This window comes from Drosophila kikkawai, chromosome 3R (genome assembly GCF_030179895.1).
Source record: "Drosophila kikkawai strain 14028-0561.14 chromosome 3R, DkikHiC1v2, whole genome shotgun sequence".
NCBI lineage: Eukaryota > Metazoa > Arthropoda > Insecta > Diptera > Drosophilidae > Drosophila > Drosophila kikkawai.
In genome coordinates, this window is record NC_091731.1 from 18,946,987 (window position 1) to 18,962,752 (window position 15,766).

Below are 15,766 nucleotides of genomic sequence, written 5' to 3' on the forward strand. Positions count from 1 at the left end.
GTTATGTATCAATTTTTATCACCAGTTGCAGGAATCGAGGCGAGAGCCTGTCGTTGGTCGGTCCTTTTCCTGGCAAAGTGTTAAACTGTAAGCAGCCACTAACACCGAAACCAACTGACAGCGGAAACCAGAAATACAATGTAGTTGAAGACAGGGAACTGGAAAATCAAGCCGAGGTTTGAATGCACTTCTCAGCTAAAATTGTAGGAAATCAAATCGTATAAATGTATAGGGGGTTTTTAGGAAGAATATATAATAATTAATTATGTATTATATTTTAGAAAAAACTACTCTTACTCTGTAGCACACAAAGTAAGCTGTAAATGAAACCAATATTTATTTATTTCTGTCAATATTTAAGACCTGCCCAGACAGTCGTTTTCAACTCGCCAAATTCTCACAACTTTTCACTGCATTTGGCAAGTTGAACCTGCTCTACAAGGAGGATATAACCCTCCTCGGAAAAAAACTTTTACTCGTACGTCGTGCCTGGAACAGGACGTGCAACTTTTGTGCGCAAAGGTGTTTCGCTTTTCAAGTTATTTATTATGATTTATTTGCCAATGTGGCGCGCTGATGTGGCAACGTCTCAGACGGAAACTGAATCTTGGCCGTCGGGGGTAGGTGCGGAGTCCAACCATCCCACTTCTGGCATGGCTGCAGCGGCGATAAGTAAATTGTTTATCCTACTTGTGAGTTATGTGCTGCGACGGCCAGCCAGCAAGCCAGACCGAAAGGAGCAGGAGGTGGAGAGAACAGGAACAGAAGTAGGTCCTGGGTACGGCCATTCAGTTTGATGATCATGTTGATGTTGGCCCAAGGTTGGACACCCCTCAGTAATGGCCGGGGCAGCTAACAATGTTATGCTTTCATAAACAGCTGAGCGCAATTTTCTGATAAGCCAGCTCCTGTGCGCCGGCGAATGCGAGCGAGCTGGTGTTGGTGGCTATTTGTTTCAATTTATCATAAAAGGCAACGCCGGAAGTCAGCCAAGCTGCAGTTGAATGAACGATGAAGGAACATTCAAGCAGAGGAGCAGGGCGGAGTCTTGAGGCGGCTTAGCCGTAAGATGGGCCCGCAAAGAGTCCTTGCCAGCTGGGAGCTGAGCTGAGCGGCATTAGAAGGGATTCCCGGGAATTTGCGAGGAGGGAGGAGCGGCCTGTTTAAGGACTGCATAAATACGGCTCACAATTATCACTGTCGCCAGCCAAGGCTCAGGCACTGTAAGAAATAATAATAACCAAATAACGAAATCTAAGCTTTAAAATTTAAAATGTAAACTTTATCTTTAAGTTCCCTTTCCCCTAGTGTAGCCAAATTACCCCCCAGCTTCGGCTTGTCTTGAACTGGTCCTTCTGTGGCCCACTTCGCCCTGTCCTTGCCTGTCCTGGCAGTAATGAAAACAAATGTCCAGTCATTTGCTGCAACAAGGACAATTAAAGAGGCAAACATTAGGAGTGTGGAACGGCAGTGCAGCGAAAAGTAAATCCGAGTGCATTGGTGCCTTTGCTACAAATTTTCCGGGGGTTTTTCATATTTCAAGCAATTGAGAAGGAGCCAAACTATTTGCAATATTTCAGGCTGCCACACGAACGAAATCCAGACATGAAAAATGCAGTGCCTGCCCGGGCTTTCTCCAGTGGCTGCAAAAGGGTGGAAAAGTGGCTGAAAAGTGGGCGGCGGGATTGGCAGCAAGAAGCGGGTGCCACAACAGTGATTGCGCTTTATTTGTGATAATAAAACACACCATCGCGCCGAGACGACGTCGACGACGACGACGATGAGGACAACGTTGGGAAAGCGGGGTAAAATCGAACCGCGAAATTGCAACAAACTGCGCGTGCATTGGCCTCCGAGACCGGGGGGCGAGGTAGGTGGAAGCCGGAGCTGGAGGTGGCCCCGGGGAAACAGAGCAGAAGTCAGGACCTTGCTGCCGGGGTAAGAATATTTAAGCTGCAACAACGTTGCAGCAAATATTAAAGGAAAACACCAACGGCAGCGGGGCGCAAAAGGATTTACTGCATATTTCATGTTCACAACGAACCAATTTTACGCTCTTCAAATCCTATTAGTCAATGGCCCAAGGGGGATGCAGTACCACCACCATGGCCACCAGATGCAGAGCCACCGACATCAGCACCACCAGCAATTGTATACGGAGAGAAAATAATAAAATCTTATGTATGTAATTTTAAAAATTCTCTAAGAAGGTTAAGGGTATAAAACATATAGTTTTCTACTGATATGTCCATTTTTAAAAACTATGAAATAGCGTAAACCCTTCCAGGATCAGGGGATTAGGCAACCCAATTTAAATCTACCATTACTAAGCCAAAAAGAGCATTAATTTAATAATACCCTACAAATATATAAACAATATTATAACTTCGCCGTTTACAAAATTATTTTAATTTATTCCAAAAACTTAACAATGCACGATTTTCCTCTCAGTGCAGCAACAGCAGCTTCAGTGGAATCAAGCAGGAGCTTCACCCAAGGCAGATGTTTCGGCAAAGGGTTGAGATTGAGTTGGGTGGCATTGGGCGGCGCTGTGGAGTGGGCGGTGCAGGGTGATTGGTGATGCCTCGGCTCAGATACAGCGATTTACTTGCACACACACGAAAGTGTGTGTGTGTATAGATATATCTATATAGTATGTACGTACTATATATAAGTAAGACTCTGGGCCTGGGTCAGCTTAGTGTGTCTGGCATTTCCGCACGATTATGCATGTGAGTGGCGGTGTGGCGGCTGCCCGGGTGGTTGGGCGAAGGGATGACGCTCGGTGGGTGGGGATAAGCCCGATGGACAGCCCGCAAATGCCCGCCTGGAAACGGTCCTCATCAATCTAGTTACTTCGAGAGCATGAATTATGAAAAACGTGCAAAATGCAAACGGAAATTAAAATTTATAAAAAAAAAGAATAATGAAATGAAGGAGGGGAACGAGAACTTCCACTCCGTTAGACAAATGCTCCTCGGTGCGGGGGGCCCACACACGGAAATCAAAGAAAACACTAGCCGAAAGCCCCAAAACAACAGATGAAAAGCCAACAGCGGCAGGAGCTAGGGAAATATGTATGAGAAAATTAAACATATTATCCCAGACTCTGGCCTGGCTAGGTTCTTTTTTTCTGCTCCCTTTGGCTTTTGCATGCTCCGGACGTCTCCGGCACAGCTGTTGAAAAACAAACCCCAACTTTGGCCGCATACAACATTTTTGTCAGGGTCCTGCTGCCGCTGTCCTTTATTAATTTAACAGGCCCTGCCAGTGATGCGATGCGACTTTGACTACAACTTGAACTACAGCGGAGGACAACAGAGGAGCAGATGAGTGGAGGATGAGGGGATCAGGGCCAACGATGGAATTCAACAAGCCATAAAACATATGAGGCAGCCGAGTAGCATGCATTTTTCATGAGCCGTTGGCTTTTGTGCCCCTCACAATCATTGGACCAGGCCCGAAAACTCCCAGGCCCACCATGGCATCGCCAACAATCATCATCAGCACTCGTCGTCGTCCGCTTCCAGAGGAGTCAGCTGGAGGACTTTTGCTGCTGTACCAGCTGCTCCTCCTGATCCTGTTCCACCCGCCTCCGATTTCTCCACTTCTGGCTACACTTGAACTTACAATGACACGTTCGAGGTTCGAATAAAGGCAGAGGGGAATGGGGCTCATAGGGGGTGTCCCTGCATATTTGTTTGGGAATATTCGAGTAGGAACCTGCCACTGCATTTGCTTTTTTCCTTTTTTTACCCTCAACTCTTTACCCATAGTTCCCACACAAATTGCTTTCATTTGTTTTAATGGGATATGCAAGGACCTAAAATCCTTGAACCCTGATTTGCGCTGTGCAAATATGCTTAGATGTGTATTTTTCATAGAAGGCAAATAAATGGTAAGTCGATCTGTATGAAAAATAAATATTTGTAAAGACACAGAGTGACTAGAACCCAGATTTATGTTCCCAAATTATTAAAATTAATAGCTGTTAAGTGTAATAAAGTAATAAAGTATTAGTAAGGTAATAACATAAAACACAAAGAGCGCAATCTTTGGACTTTATTAAACGCTAGTGCTTAGGTCCCATAAAAAGTATCTTTATGGAAGCATTTGCGACAAGACAGTGTTATTATCATATCACTAAAAGACTTATTTCCATGAATTTATCTCCGCTATTAGACACCACACGATTGCTTCTCCCAGCCTCAGCAAGTGCTTTAAGTTTCAGTTCGCCGATATATTCCGCTGTGACCCATGAGTCTTGGTTACTCCACTTCCTGTGGGTCCCCACCAGGATGACAGACTTAGAGCAATCTCAGCTTGCGGGAAGCGTCGAGCCAACCATGAATCATCCGCCAGCGGCAAGTCGACGGATATGGAGAAGCACGTGAGAAAACGGCGACATTGATGGAAGTCCACACCTGCATTTCCACCACCCCCAAGATCCATGCTGCTGCCTGCCTTTGTAGAAATAAAAACATCCAGAAGAGGCGCTGTACATTTTGGGAAAACTCTTTATTTCTATGAGAACTGAACTTTAAAAATATTCGATTCATAACGTATGCAAATTTCCCTACACTTTTTCCGACTCTGCCAATTTGTTATTTTGTTTTGATTACAATTGCAAAACGCTGGCTAAATATTTGCTTTAAACACTTTACATGCTAGGGGTGTGTGTATACATATAAATATAACTATACATATGCGTCTGTAAATATATTCACTATGTATGCATAAAGTCGGGTAATTCTGACACGCTCTCACGCGTCCTCTATTCTCATAAATATTTTTTATTTATTTATTTAGCAATCAATTTGCGTACATTTTGCCTGTTTTTTGTTGCCGTGTTCCATTTGCATTTGAAATGCTTTGGCCTTTTGCTTAAACACTTACGTATGTAGATTGAAATTTTATTGTAAATATTCGTATGTGGCTAAATGTCCGGTATATATAGCGTGTATATATATTTGTTGGCCTATATTTTTGAATATCGATAGCAAACTAATAAATATATAACCCTACCATATATGCCTGTCGGTCTCCGGACGTCTTGTGACTCTCAGATTGCAGACTCCCTTTATTGTGATTTGTTGTGGCCCAGTGAGTGTGTGTGCTCCTGGCCATGTAAACCACCATGTCATCTCCTCCGATTGCCCCGTCCCGGATCTGTGTCAATAAGTCTGCCTATTGATTTACGGCTCAGTCGGGCCGTCCTAATTTAAATTATGATTGCGCTTACGCATAAATTAATTGTCCTGGACACCTCGCCCAATGGATGCCCTCGCCTGATTGGCAGCAATGCCATGGCTATTATTAATATTATTATTATTGTTAGGTTACCATATGTGGATCTGTGTGCACTTCTCAATCAGTTTTTATTATTTGTCCAAATTAAAGCGAGCGTGCCGGGTAGAGTTTGACTTTGTATTTTACAGTTTACGCTTTAATTGCCGGTCTATTTCGGCTGATTGCTCTCATTGTTTTTGGCCATTTGACTGGATGCGTGCCTCTGTGTGGGTAGCTGTCTCTATATGTATCGGTATCCGTATTATATGCCTATGTATTGGTAGTTTAACAATTATATGTATATTAAGCTGGCGCACAATTTTACACTCGACTGCCCGTCCAGAGTTTGTTGCTTTGTTTTCACTTTGCCTATATTTAATTTCACCTTTTTTCACTGTTTGCATTTGTTTGTTTGTTTGTCTATACTATTTTTCACTATTGCTGGTTGCTGGTGGCTGGTGGCTGGTTGCTGGTTGCTGATTGCTGGCTGGTTGGCCGGACTCCCTGTGCTGTGCTGCATTTAATTAAATTTAAATAAAACGATCATCGAGGCCTGGCAGAGTTAATTGCACGTTAACGCACGCTCGAAGCAAATCGAACAAAAAATTCCATAAAATATTAAATCGCTGCCATGGCAGCTCTTGAAACTTTTCGGCGAGTTTTGTGGGGTGGCGGAAGGATGGGGGCCGGGGGGAAACAAGTGCTTAAGCTAATTGCAGTTTCGGCGACAGACGGAACCGGAAACGGGCCTCAAAATGGCCGCCGATCCCTTGGCAAACGCACTCTCACGTAGCCGCTAAATGTTTCAATTTTCTGGCAGCTCAACGCGGCGCCGCAGACATTTAATAATAAACGCAGCTGCATCCCCGAAATGCCCTGAACTTTTCCCGGATGTCTCTTTCACGCAGCAGAGGGGGGAATCGCAAAGACACAACCGCGAGCAAATGGCCATCGACCATTGGGATGCCTTTCGGCCGGAGAGCAAACAAAATTAAAAACGAATTTCGAATGCCTTTGGCTGGCTCAAAAATGCAAATCGCCTTTGCTGTCACAAAACAGTGATGGGAAAGTTGGTATCCTTGTATTGTCCAGAGTACACGGGGTATATTCTAAGATTCCTTAACTTAATGGTTGATTGGGAAAGCAAATAAGGTGGTAATTTTTAAGAACTGATTAATAAAACAGTTTAAAGAAATATGTAATGAAAAATTAATATTTTACAATTTTATAAAAGGAAGAAGCTATCTTTATAAAATAGACAAATTATGCCAGGGTGATTTATAGCCCACTAGGCTTTTTAAAACTTCTTCTTTCAGGTTTCAAATTTAGTGTAAATTTGTATTCTTTACGAAGTAAAATTATGAAACTCAATTTTCGACTCCTTTCTTTAGAGGTTCTAAGACCCCTAGTGATTCCTGTAGCATCTCAAAGTGTCCTTATATATTTTTCTTTATTCTTGTGGATAATGCAAGTAGTACTATCTAACATTTCCCATCACTGTCCACACACGCACACCACACACATTGCAAAAACATAGTCGCACAGCTACGCACGCACATGTGGGCTGGACAAGTTGCATACTTTCGGGCGCAACATGCAATTAAAATGCAAAAAAGGCAAATGGCAGAGCATCCAGTGCACTACCATTGCCACCGCCACAGCCATTCCGTCTACAGCTCCGGCTCTGGCCTTAGCTCCAACTCCAGGTTGGCCCGCAGCTGCAGGCCCCGAAAAACCATAGACCAAAATCGATGCAGTGCCAAGTTGAAACGGAAATGCCGGAGCCGAATCCGTATCCTGTCTGTCCGTGTGTCGGTGAGTCTGTGCAACGTCTGCGGTTAGAGCAAGTTTGCCAGCCTGCAACTGTGTGCGAGTGTGCGTGTTGATTTAGCGTTAAGCTTGTTGGATTTTTGCGTTTTGTCAACATTCTCCCCCCGGCCAGTTGTCGATGCATTCGCAGACTGTTGCTGCTGTTGCCTCTGCGGCGGCTTTCTCGGGGTGTCCAAATAATTGCCGATGGACTTCGGGCAAGAGCATTTCGAGATTGAATCTGGTTGGATGGGGTTGGAGGTGTGTATACACAGAGAGAAACTTGTTCAAAATTGGATTATGATCTAGACTTGATGTAGTTTTAAAGGTAATTTGTTAAAAAGAACATAATACTTAGCTGGAAATAATTATAAATAATGAAAGAGAAAAAAGAGAGATACAGTAATAGTCTTAATAAAATTATGGCAAATAATTAAATAAGACTGTATGAAATAATCTTTCTTATACTTCAATATTATTAGGGATCATGTTCTGTGCATATTTTCCTTTGCAAAAATAAACCAAGACTGTAGATGTTTCTCTCTGTGTCGCCTATGGCAGTGGCTTAGGTGAGGGCGGTAGTGCTGCTTAGACTAGGCTTACTGTTCATTAATGGTCAGGTGTCTATACAGTGGGTTCAGGTGCTGATCAGGTAGGGTATATCAATTAGTCCTAAGGGTAAGTTAAACTCAACGCCTGCAGATATTATTCCTATGCCTAGTTCTCGTCCTATCGTTAAGTTTGTGAGTGCTTGAAAAATGTTTCGTTGTCCTGCTGTATTTCCTTTCCTATTTAGCCTCATCCTATTATGATTATGATCCCGTCTCCCTCTTAACATTGCGTATCACCTGATTGAGAAGAATGATTGATTCAACGATTGAATTATGTAAGTTTGAGTGTGACTGTATGGCGATCCTGGCTCTAAGCAGCTGCGCTGCCCAGGGCCGTGTCCTAGGGATGCTTCGTGTAGTTGTTCAATGGAATCTCGTTCACATGCGTGTGAGCCACCTCCCCCTTGTTACGCTCGTGCAGGGCCATCTCCAGGGGAGCGCTGGCCGGCTTCTTCTGGGCCGCCTTCTGTGTCTTGAGCTGCAAGGAAATACAGTTTAATAGCTATCCTTTAATAATTATACCCAATTATCTCATATTTACTCTCTGTATGGTCTTCTCGAAATCCTGGTGGGGCTCCGGTCGCTTCATCGTGCTGCAGTTCCTCAGGCGCTCGTTGGTCTGCAAAATAAAACAAAAATAGTATACTCGAAGGTGGAATAAATTCAAGTCTTGGCCAGACTGCCACTCCATCTCGGCCATATTGCGCCCACCCATGATTACTTCATTAACTCGAGCCAGACCCAACAAATCGACACCTCAAAACAACAACCGCAACAGCCAGGACTTTGGGATGGAAATGGAAATGCCAAATGAAAAGCGGCGGACTGCCGAATGAGTGTAATGAAAGGCCAACAGTGCCAGAGGGTCCCCTAAGCGGGGAGATCCCGGCATTTCCGTAGCAGACCGCATAATGAGAACCGTAGCCCGGGACAAGCTTAGGAGTAGGAGCACCACACGCTCTCCGGGTGACCTTTGACTGGTGCAGAGGAGCTGAAGCTGGAGCTGGAGCCGAAGAAAGGTAATGAGTGCCAGAGGACACGCCGCACACACAAAAGAAGTTGTCCCCAACACGGAGCACAATTGTCGCCAGTGCTTAGCCCAAGTCATTTTCAAAATTGACCGCAAAACTCGCAACTGGAGCCGGCAAAAGCCGGAGTGGACGACAATCTGCAGCCGTCGGGTTCTCGGTAGCGGCAAATTGTGCTTAAATATTAAATGAACAGCCGGCGAAGGAGCGGGCACGCGGGCACACGGTGCGCACAAAAGAAAAACCGGACAACAACCGTAAAACACGAAAAGTTATAAACTCTCGCCGGACCAAAGAGGACCCCAAAAAATACACGGAAAACCCAAAATAAAAAAAGGAAAACAAGGAAATCTGAGGGAAATGGAAAAGTGCACGGCCATGGACACACAAAACAAAACACTTTGGCACGCCTGAAATAATAAAAACAAATGCGAACGGAAAAAGGACAATCGTGTATAGGTAGGTAGCTCTGACAGATGCCTCCATCTCCAGGTCCAGGTCCACCTCCCACATCCGGAATAACAACCGCAGCAAAGCCGAATAGCGCCAAGGTGCAAATGACCAGGGAAACGTGGAGTAGCAGGAACGTGCTCCTCAGGTCCTCCTCGACAACGCCCCTTCACAATGCGATTGGCGTTCTCACTCCCATATTCCTGCCTCTGTGATCCCCCAGTTTTCGGTTTTTCGGTGCACTCGGAAAAAAAAGGATTTATTTAATGAAATTCAAGGTAAACTAGTTTTTTGTTTAGAAACGTAAGATGTTAAAATATTTATGCTGCTTTTCGTATTGAACTTTTGGCTAATTGACAAAGACAAAATTGCCCAGAGTAGGATCTGTAGTTCCTTATTATTTAAGCTTTAGCAATTTAAAAATAAATTACTTTGAAATTTTCTTCGAGTACATACAGCAACCCGCTTTGCATTGCATTTGTGTCTGGTACTTGGACCTGGCACCACCACCGCCTCCGCTTTCTCCCCCATTGACAGTTCATATCTCGGAGTCTGCCATTTGCATCCGGCACATGTCCTTGTGCCTGGACCACGACTACGAACTACCGACTCCCGAGACCCGACCCCTGACTCCTCCAGCCCGCTGTGCTCTTTGCTACGGCTGTGTGTTGTCATTGTCTGGTCTGGCCCGCCGTTCGTCCGTCGCAAGTCAACGCAATTAACGGTAATTGCCTTTTATCGGCTTAGCCTTGATAAAGTTTTCCAGCGCCCCGCCCACCAAATTTTCCCCCAAACGCGAACTTTTCTAGTTACTGCTGTTGTTGTTGCTGCTGCTGCGGCCATCGTTGTTATTTGTAGGTTTACGCGGTTTTTATATTTTAATTTAATTTTATAAGTAGTCCCAGAGTCGCTCCTCGGCTTCCCGAGAACAAACTTGTCCTTGGCAAAAATTCGACATTAAACAGAGCTGTGGTCGGCGGGCATTGGCAAAGTTTTTGTTTTGTTTTGAATGCGGCAAGGAAATGCTTTGAAGTTGCCTCCAAATTATGGAACTTTTCATGGCTTTCCACAGGGAGAGAGAGCGAGAGGTAGGGCTTTCCTCCAGTTTGAATTAGGGAACGGGAAATTAAACTGCGACCAAAATGCGAAAACTCTTTCTATTTTCATAATTCCGAGGCAGCTCCAGTGAGTGTCAAATGCTCAGCTAATGAAAATGTCTGCGACTATATGGCGCTGAACTCGAATGTCAGACAGGCTGACTAGTTTTATTAACAGAATTCGGGGTCAGGCAAAGGTATAAATGGAATTGTATAAAGTCTTGCTATTATCACTACCTTAAAATAAATTTTGAAAACTTAATTGGTCTTCCTTGTATTCGAATTTATCTCTATTTTTCTAATTATATATATCTATAACTATAAATGAAATGTATAAACATTAATTCAAATTCTTTTTCCAATGAATACAACTCCCTCTTTGTCATGACTAAACCCACAAATGTCATTAACATTTGGTAATTATTGGTTGCCGTTTTGGGCTAGCTTATTTTCTCGGCTTTTCCGACCTTTTCTTTAATTTCTCTTATCCTCAGGCTTGGTAAAAGTCTTTTTTTATGAACCCAACCACATACAAACACAACCCAAAAAGCCTTAAAGGCAATAAAAATTGTTGCGAAACCGGTAGTGACAGTCACACACAAAATGGTTTGCCAATAAAAGGTCCACATCCGCTCCAAGTGGCACCCAATTTGCGACCTCCGACTCACCTTCAGTTGCATTCCCTCCGTGGCGTTCAGCTCATCGCCGCTCTGCCGGAGACCGTGCAGGAACCTGGCAAAGACCGTTCTTCGCTGCTTATGCTTATTCCGGCCCTCTGCAGAGTTACGTTCAGCCAATCAGATCCAGATCCAGATAGAGGTACAGGTAAATGTACAGATACAGATGCGAGACGAACAATCAAACCGAGAATCAAACAGACAAACATTTGATTAACCAGACAGTCAAAGTTTAAGCGCAAACCAATTTAATTGAATTAAAAGCCATAAAAGCCAAACAGCCGACAAACTGTCTCTAACCACGTCGGTTTTGGCCGCTCTTAGCCCCATGCTCCTCACCTGTTGCCGAGAAGTCGTAAAAGAAATTGGTGCGCGCTCCCGGATAGCTGTGCTGCATCCCGTTCAGATTCAGAGCCGACTTCGAGTCGATGGCATTGCGGGCCATCCTATTGGCCAAATCGTTTTGCGTGTAGCTGTAGATCTCGTTCTCCTCGCGGTTCGACAGGCAGCTGGAGGGCTGCACGTGGCCGGGAAAAACAATATTAGATATTTGTTTAATGAGTGCTTGCTTTTTTCGTGTTCTCAGGAAGAAAGGAAAGCGCTCTATTTTGGGTTAAAAAATATTCTTATGTTGCTTTAGGTAATAAAAAATGTTCAAAATGTAACAAAGTACGTATTTTGTGGTGTTTTGTTTAGTGATTTATATTATTTTAAAGGGGGTAAATGTAGGAAATGAATAAAGTTTAACTTGGAAAGTCCCATATCCATTTCCTGTAATCTTTAAGAAATTCTCCAATTTAAACTTTAACTGCAAACATAAAGGACTTTTACCTTGGCGATGATAAATTAAAGGTTGCTAGCAATACTATAATCACATTAAATCACACGGCCTTAAAAAACCTAACCTAAGCATAACTAAGTAGTAACTGTAGCCCCAATAAATTTCTCTCTGTGTAAGCACACACATAAAAACGCTCACATGAGCCTGCATAATAAACGAAATGTAACGTAAACGTAACGAAAATGAATTAGAGTCTGATTAGCTGGAGGTCGTAAAAGCCTCTCCGGCCGTAAAAGCCAGCCAGAGGTCAGAGGTCGCCGCATCCACTTACCAAGTACTTGCCGGGCACATACAATGGCTGACTGTGGCTGGTCGGCATCACCGAGGAGCCGACCAATCCGCTGGAGCTCGGTCCGGCCAGCCGGCGGGTGAGCGTGTGGCCCGTGGAGATGCGCACGTGGCGCTCCTTCCACTTGGACAGGCGTACCTGCTCAATGGCGTCCAGCACGTCCTCGTAGGGCATGTTGATCTGCTTGCTGTAATGGGCGGCCAGGCCCTCCAGGTAGCCTCTTTTGCCCTCCTATGAAGATTAGGAAATTAATCATAATAATTCTGAGAACGAAGCAATTATTTAATTCTGGTGAAAACAATAACCAATTAAAAAAATAATTATAAATTAAAGGAGATGCCTAACATGGTCTTGTTCTGGCTAATTTCAAATTCATTCACTCTCGTTTACGCACTCACAGACCCACATTCTGTGTGTTAAGTAGGTGAGGGGGAGATTTACGCACAGGAAGGCAGCTAAGATCCTGCCAAGAAGTCTTGGAGCTGCAATCCACTGAGGCCAGGGTCAAAAGCAGCTTCCCACGGCAAGCAAGGCGGGGCAGAGTTAGCCAGGTAGACGCACAAGTGTTAATATCTTCCGGTAATTAGCGTGAGGCTGCCACTTAAATGTGTCCTGTTTGACATTCAAAGCGGTCACTGAAGCGGCAGCATCGTGCTCCTTTGTGCTGCTCCATCTGCGTCTGCATCCGCATCCGCGTCTGCATCCGTATCCGTATCTGCACCTGCATCCTCAACTCGACGCGACTCAACTCGACTCGAGTCCGCAGAACTAGAGCCCCCGCAGACCCTTGAGCTTGGCAAATTCATTTAGCGTCGCATTCATGTAATGCACATGCAAACATTTGTGCTGAAATGCAACTTGTCTGCAGCTGTCAGTCAGTTAGACACACAGCCCCTTGCACACACCCAGAGGGATGTCTGTCTCATCAGCGCAAAGTGCAATTAGTTGAAGTTGGCCCAGACAGCGCGACGAGGCAGAGGGTGAGAGGGATGGCCCAGAAGCCAACAAGTCCTCTGTCTAACCTGCAGTCATTCCCTTTGCAGGCACCCTTCTTTGCTTTCGTCTTTGATTCAATTCCATTAAAGCTCCATCTCGATTCGCACCGCAAAGGCAACAATCGTAAATATTTAATCACATCTCAGGGCACAAACTATGCCAAGTACTGAGTCATAAACTGCAAGAGAAAAATGCAGCAATTGGTGCTAATTAGAATGCAAAGCAGCAGGAGTTCATGACAGGACTATGATGAAGTCTGCTATTTGTGACTGGAAAGGGTCTAAAACAGGCGTCAGAAAATACACCGAAAGAAAGCAAAATATTTCATGTGCCGAGGATCCACTTAGCCATATTTCAAGTCAACAAAATGTAGTAGAAAATTTCGTTGTTCAATTTTCTCACAGCTCTCAGCAGAAGCATCGGGATCTGCATACTAAACAGCCTGCATCGACACATCTGACGTGTGTCTGGCAAACCATCAACACTCCGCATATTCGTGCTCACTAGGCACGGCTGCCACGCCCACACACACCTCCGTCCCTGTCCCTAGAAATGGCTTTAAAAGAGATATAGCTCGGCAGATATTTGCATTGCATTGGATTGCATTTCTTTGGCGGAATGCAGGCGGCCCTGAACCACTGACATGTTTTCGGATGCAAAAGCCCAACAAAATGTGGACAAAGGCGGCAGAAGTCATCACCGCAAACGAGGCTGCCAAGTGCCTTTCAATATGCAGTTCTTTCATGCCGAAACAGTGGTATTACCCTAAGAGAAATAGGCTAAAATATTTTGTACTCTGTCCATGAAAATAAAAGTATGACTAAAATTTAAAACAAAGATTATAGTTCCCTTAAAAATATTATTTTTCATTTTGGAAGTTATAAACTTTACTTATTTGTACCCACAGTGCCAGCCATATTTATATATTCAACACTGGATCCTCTGCTGGCAGTTCCAATTTGATGGCCTGGCATTTTGGGCGATCATTTAATGGTGCCCCCTCAGCCTCTTTTCCCACAGCATAACCACAATGCACGGCTTTATCTCTAAGCCAGCAGCAGTGACCAAAAAATACGCGCAAAAATAAACAAAATTAACGCAATGCAAAATCATTTTCCCGGCCAGGGACCAACATGCATATAATAAAATAAACAAAAGGGTAGAGAAGCGGCAGGACGACGGCGGCGGCGGCGGAACTGAGGTGGCCCAGCGGGGCCTCGCTGGTTGGCCACTCGGTTTAACTAAATTAAAATCGTGTTAATTTCACATTAGAGCGCACACAGCGGCAGCTCCAGCTCCCCGAACGACTGTCACACGTTGCATCCCCACCATCGTGCAACCCCTTTGGCTCACGTCCTGTCTCCTGTGGTGGCAGCATGCAAATTGCCACAGTCCTAAACAAAATGACCATAGATAAGAGCAATCGCCTGGTTAGTGGCTGGCACAGTTGGGAGAGTTTGCCCGCGAATGCTAACTTAATGTTGCGAAAAGCAGAAAAAAGGTTTCCATTAAATAAAAGTTAAAGGAAACATTTAAAACATTTCACTCAGAGTTCATTATTTCTAGTAAAATTTCTCTGAATCTCTGAACTAAAAGTTTCGGGTAAAAAGAAATTCTTGAGAACTTGCACTCACCGGCGTGGAGTAAGGATGCGCTGTAAGCCGTATTCCATCGGCCTCTAGGTGACGCTTCATCACCGCCTCCAGCTCCTTCATGGTCACCGGCGTATCACAGTCGGAGGCCAGGATCTCGTTGCTGCTGCTCAGCGCCTTGGGATCGTTGATGAGCACATACACGATGGCGGCGCCCTTCTCGCGCAGCATGCGCACACTCTTGAGCAGCTTGCCCCGGTGGCTGGGGTTGTCCACCCCGATGGCGTCCAGATCGATCTCGCCAATCTGCTTGCAGATCTCCAGCTCATCGTAACCATTGTCCAGGAAGCTCTCCCCGTAGTGGCCAAGCCCAATGGTGCGCAGCCACTCGCAGACGATGTTGTGGTGCGGCATGGTGGTGCCACCGCTGGCATTCGCGTATCACGTGGCTGCACTGGGCACGGGAAGGTCCAGCGGAGCGAACGACACCTTGTTCAGGCGATGGGACTTCGAGGTAGATGTGCTCGCCCCACTGGCCGATGTAGTGGCAAACGGAGTGGCAGAGGCAGCGGCCGCCAGGGGCTCCGGAAGATTGCAGCTGCTGGCGGCACTGCTGCAGGAGCTGCTGGACGTTGCCTTCATAGCAGCGGCAAGGGGGGAAGCGGAATACTCTGAGGGAGAGAGTAAATAGGAAAGAATTACATGTTGTTAATAAAATCAGTAAAGGTAAAAAATAATTCAAATAATTAAATTAAAAGCACTTTCCATTCAGAGGGAGTTGGAAAATTGATGGGGTTTCATTTGTCAAGAGCCACACTGCGTATGCGTAATACAGTTTCAGCAACTTCCGGCGGCCATTAAGACCGGCACTCCCCAACGCCTGACACAGGTGTGGGTCAAGCAAAGGAGGTTCATATCGGAGGGCCGGCATATCAATTTGCGTTAATAGCAGTCATTGTTCACCCACCCGCCCGGCAGGGATGGGAGTCCTGCCTATAAGCACTTAATGATAATGCTCGGTCATGTACACGAGCCACTAAAACACTTGAATATGCTTAGCCCCGGAAGCCACTTGCATATGAATAAG

The 15,766-nt window shown here is 45.0% G+C and overlaps 1 protein-coding gene across 1 annotated transcript; it reads right to left on the reverse strand.

The window, feature by feature from the left end:
* Positions 1-7,667: 7,667 nt before the first annotated feature.
* LOC108075458 (uncharacterized) lies at positions 7,668-15,396 on the reverse strand. Its single transcript, XM_017167911.3, is given in 6 exon segments — positions 7,668-8,187; positions 8,251-8,328; positions 10,953-11,059; positions 11,301-11,478; positions 12,074-12,322; positions 14,722-15,396. Coding segments are annotated over 6 exon segments (1,350 nt in total). The 5' UTR covers positions 15,322-15,396; the 3' UTR covers positions 7,668-8,049.
* Positions 15,397-15,766: the final 370 nt, after the last annotated feature.